Consider the following 3,978-nt stretch of genomic DNA (forward strand, 5'->3'; position numbering starts at 1 on the left):
TGTATCTCTCCATCTCCCGTCTGATCGATGTTTATAAACAATGTTACTTTGTATCTCTCCATCTCTCGTCTGATCGATGTTTATAAACAATGTTTATTTGTATCTCTCCATCTCCCGTCTGATCGATGTTTATAAACAATGTTACTTTGTATCTCTCCATCTCCCGTCTGATCGATGTTTATAAACAATGTTACTTTGTATCTCTATCTCCCGTCTGATCGATGTTTATAAACAATGTTTATTTGTATCTCTCTATCTCCCGTCTGACCGATGTTTATAAACAATGTTACTTTGTATCTCTCTATCTTCCTTAGCCCCTGTTTGAAAAGCAAGAGAGATGAGAGAAGACTGCAACCAGGCACAGTGCTGGGTCCCTGACAGGCTCAGGTAAGTGTTTTGTGGGGAAATAAATAGTTAGTGGGTTTTTTTGTAACTTTAATGCCTTCCCTTGCCTTTACTCGTTGGCGTTGACAATCCACAAACAGGTGGCCTCTTGGTGGCTGGGCGTTGACCTGCACACACATGTGCAGAGAGCACACGTCCTATGCGATCCTGGCACATTTACCGACGCCTCAGAGAAAGGTTCAGATTGCTACTTGGGAGCTTTCTGATCATGTGACTGCTGTGGCAGCCAATCATGGAAGTCACATGACCCTAAACCCCACCTCCCAGTGTCATAAACCCCCTAAAGGGCCGAGAGGCATCGCAGCCAAGGGTTCAAGGTGAAAAAACATTAAAAAAAAACTGCCTTTAGGACGACTTCAATGTCATGAATGAATATACCTACGATGAGCCTGCAGAGCCTATGTCAGCTGTGGGATGCCCTCATATCCTCGGCGTGCCACACTCTGACTTATACAGGATGTCAAACATTAAGGCGAACAAGGGGTTACTGACTGAGACAAGAGTATGTCCAGGTGTCAAGGTCCTACCTTTCTTCAGAGCTTGTGCATCTCCATGAGCTGGCATCCATCTTGGTTTTCTGCAAAGCATGGTGGGAACCTTTATGCCTTCAGGCTTCTGCGGCTCCTCCTCAGAAGGGTGTGGTTGAGCACATTTAAACCTGCTGTCTGCAAGTGTGCTCTGCACTTGTGTCCTGTATGTTGCCCTGTTGCAAGCTCTTGTGTTGTTCCCATTGCTCTCCTGGTAACCGACTCGGCTTGGACAAGACTACTCTCTGTGTTAACCCTTTACCTGACCTCCCGTTGCTGAACCCGGCCTGTGACCTGAGTATTCTTTGCCTACCGTCTAGTACTGTCTGCTCCGTTGTTATTGACCCGGCTTGTCTGACTACTCTACTCGTGTTCCCATCTAGCTCCCACCAGCTGTACGCCATTGGCGGCAGTCGTTATCGCAGCTGGGGTCACTCGGGGGCCGCGACCTGGTCTCAGGCTGCGTCAAGTCCATCCCCACCATCAGGGGCCCTGGTGAAGGGTAGCCTGGGGCTTAGACTCCGCGCCCTGAGGGGCTCTGGTCTGTGGGTAGTGGCTGTCGTCAGTCGCAGCGTGACCGTACCATAGGCCTGCCTGCCCATTCCAGCGTTCCTGCCCTGACACCAGGATGATGACGTTGAGCTTTGTAAAGCTAATTGCACCCTTAAAACCACTAATACCCACCCTCATTTTTATCTACTCCACTGACCTGCCAAAATGGTCCAATTTTGCTTGAATCTTATCATTTCCTCAAAATGTAAAAGAAATTAAACCCCCAATTGTAATCCCCCCTAGAACCAAGGAAGGGCCCAGGCTGTTGAGAGTTTTTTTTTGTCTGCCATTATAGCTACAATCATGAATCCTTACACAACCTCCTGCACAAGGCAGCTAGTTTGCATGCCACTGATGAGTATTCAAAGGCCTCCATGGTAGAGCAATCTGATAGATCTTCTCCTACAGTTTAGACACAGGGAAATAATCTTTTTTTTTTCATTTTCCATCTCAGCCCAGGACAGAGAATCATTTGAACATTTGAACTAGATCAGAGCAGCTGTGTCTCCTGCCACCCTGATGGGTATCGATACGAATAGCCCGGTGACGGCAGCTTGCCTTTCTCTGGTCATACTGGAGGCAGTTACTGGGATATTGATGAATCTCTTCATGCTAATTGTAATTTTACAAAAAGGTCGTAGAGAGAAAAGCATTCGCCTTGGAGATAAAATCCACACTGCGATCATCATGTCCAACATCTTCCTGACACTGGTCCTCGTTTCCTCATTGTTTGGGCTCATCTTCTGGTTTGAAGTGTATCACGTTATAATGATTGTATTTAATATATTAGCCTTGTACAGCATCAGTTCCAGCTTGTATCTCACCGCCGTCTTCAGCTTCTTCCTGTTCATAAAGATAGTTCAGTTCAAGTCCGGCATTCTTGGCTTGGTGAAGAGGAAGGTCGCTCTTGTCATCCCTCAGTTGGTGGTGATCGTTGAGGTCTTCTCTTTCTGTTGCAGCTTCCTGAGTCTTTTGTTCATTGACTTCAATGGAGAAGTTCACACCAACAACTCTGCAGTCTCAACTGACAATGTTATTATAGGAGGAAGTCTGAATGGACAGATCTTGGTTCTGATCTTGGCTTTAATTTTGAAGCCGTATTTCATTATGGCCATGACCACCATCTCGGCAGCTGGCTTCCTCATGCTTCACAGTTATAAAATGAAGAAGACCGGCACAGTCAATGATGGGGCATATGCAAAGACTGTCTGTAGAATGATGATGTTCTTCACCTTCCACACACTTTTCTCTTTTGCTTTATGTTTTGTATATTCTCCAATGTTTGATTCTGACAGTCACTGGTTTTGGATGGTAGTTATATTTTTGCACTTACTATCTCCAGCTCACTCTCTCTACACTATTTACAGCAAACCCAAACTGAGGAACACCTGGAAGATGGTGATTGGTTGTATCTTCTGTTGTAAGTCCTTTGTCCAAGCGGAAGGCACATAGAAAGTCTATTTATAAAGCAGTTGATGTGTGTCATGTCAGCGTGCAGCCTTGTGTGTTCACTCTTACCTCCTTGCTGCTCTTCATTCCTTCACATGTGTGTTTGTCTGTGCTCACCTGTGGGCATCATCTGCTATTCCCCGGGTTTTATGTCCTTCCCTTCCATCACTTCCTGTCCCACCTCCTTGTCTGCCTGTCTATTTAAGACGTGCTCAGACTGGGCCACATTGCCTGAGCAACTTCGTGTTGTTGGAGCTCCAGTGTGGTTCCACTGTGTAGCCTGTGTTGTCTACCTGTGTACCGACCCCGGCTTCGTTCCTGACCTTGCTTGTTTTCCGCCTGTCCTGACCTCGGCTAGCCCAATGGATTCCCTGTGTCTTCTCCCTTGCACCCTGCTCCCGCTAGCGGTCTCCTCCACCTCAGCTGGGTGTACCTGGGGGCCGCAACCTGGTCCCAGCTTGCTGCAAGTCCATCCCCACCATCAGGGGCCCATGATCCCCTATTGCCCGGGGGCCCCATGAGTTGTCAGTCCGCCCCTGTTACTGATTGAACCTTCTGTGAATTTGAATTCAGTACCCCTGCTGTAGATAGCTATGGGATGCCTCAAAAAGCGGCTATCCTTTATACCCCCACTATAGGAGGTGTGGTTTGTCCACCATTGAAAGGGGTATTTTTACCCCTTCTACATCCATGTAATGGCCGGGTTATAATGGAGTCATGTCTATTCTATCATTGTATTCCCAGAGGACCCAAGACTAGGTACCCAGGGCCCAGACCTCTCCCTCTAGGTACCACAAGGGATACACTGCGCTGCGACTATAGGATCACGATGGAGGATATGTGCAGACATGCAGAAAACGATGCATGTCAGACCTGGTGGGCATTAGTGAGTGGTTGAAGCCCTGGGTGGGTACAGAGTATATGGACCAGTACAAGGAAGACATCTTCAAGTTTGATTTCACCAAACATTCTCTAGAGGAGAATCAATAACCCGGAGGATACATCTGCAGTGAATGTTCGGGGAATTTCTCTGTAAATATGCTAC

At 47.2% G+C, this 3,978-nt stretch overlaps 1 protein-coding gene across 1 annotated transcript; it reads left to right on the plus strand.

Moving 5' to 3' along the window:
- The first annotated feature begins 2,003 nt into the window (after positions 1 to 2,003).
- LOC149470685 (taste receptor type 2 member 4-like) lies at positions 2,004 to 2,936 on the plus strand. The gene has a single exon (XM_089661492.1). The coding sequence runs from the start codon at positions 2,004 to 2,006 to the stop codon at positions 2,934 to 2,936; it is 933 nt and encodes a 310-aa protein (XP_089517618.1).
- Positions 2,937 to 3,978: the final 1,042 nt, after the last annotated feature.

Source organism: Staurois parvus, unplaced genomic scaffold, assembly GCF_062004578.1.
Source record: "Staurois parvus isolate SC_StPar_1 unplaced genomic scaffold, SC_StPar_1.0 ptg000034l, whole genome shotgun sequence".
Taxonomy (NCBI): domain Eukaryota; kingdom Metazoa; phylum Chordata; class Amphibia; order Anura; family Ranidae; genus Staurois; species Staurois parvus.

What these genes read in the sequence shown, in the direction of transcription:
- LOC149470685 (XM_089661492.1), top strand. Translation starts at nt 2,004, where the DNA reads ATGGGTATCGATACGAATAGCCCGGTGACGGCAGCTTGCCTTTCTCTG.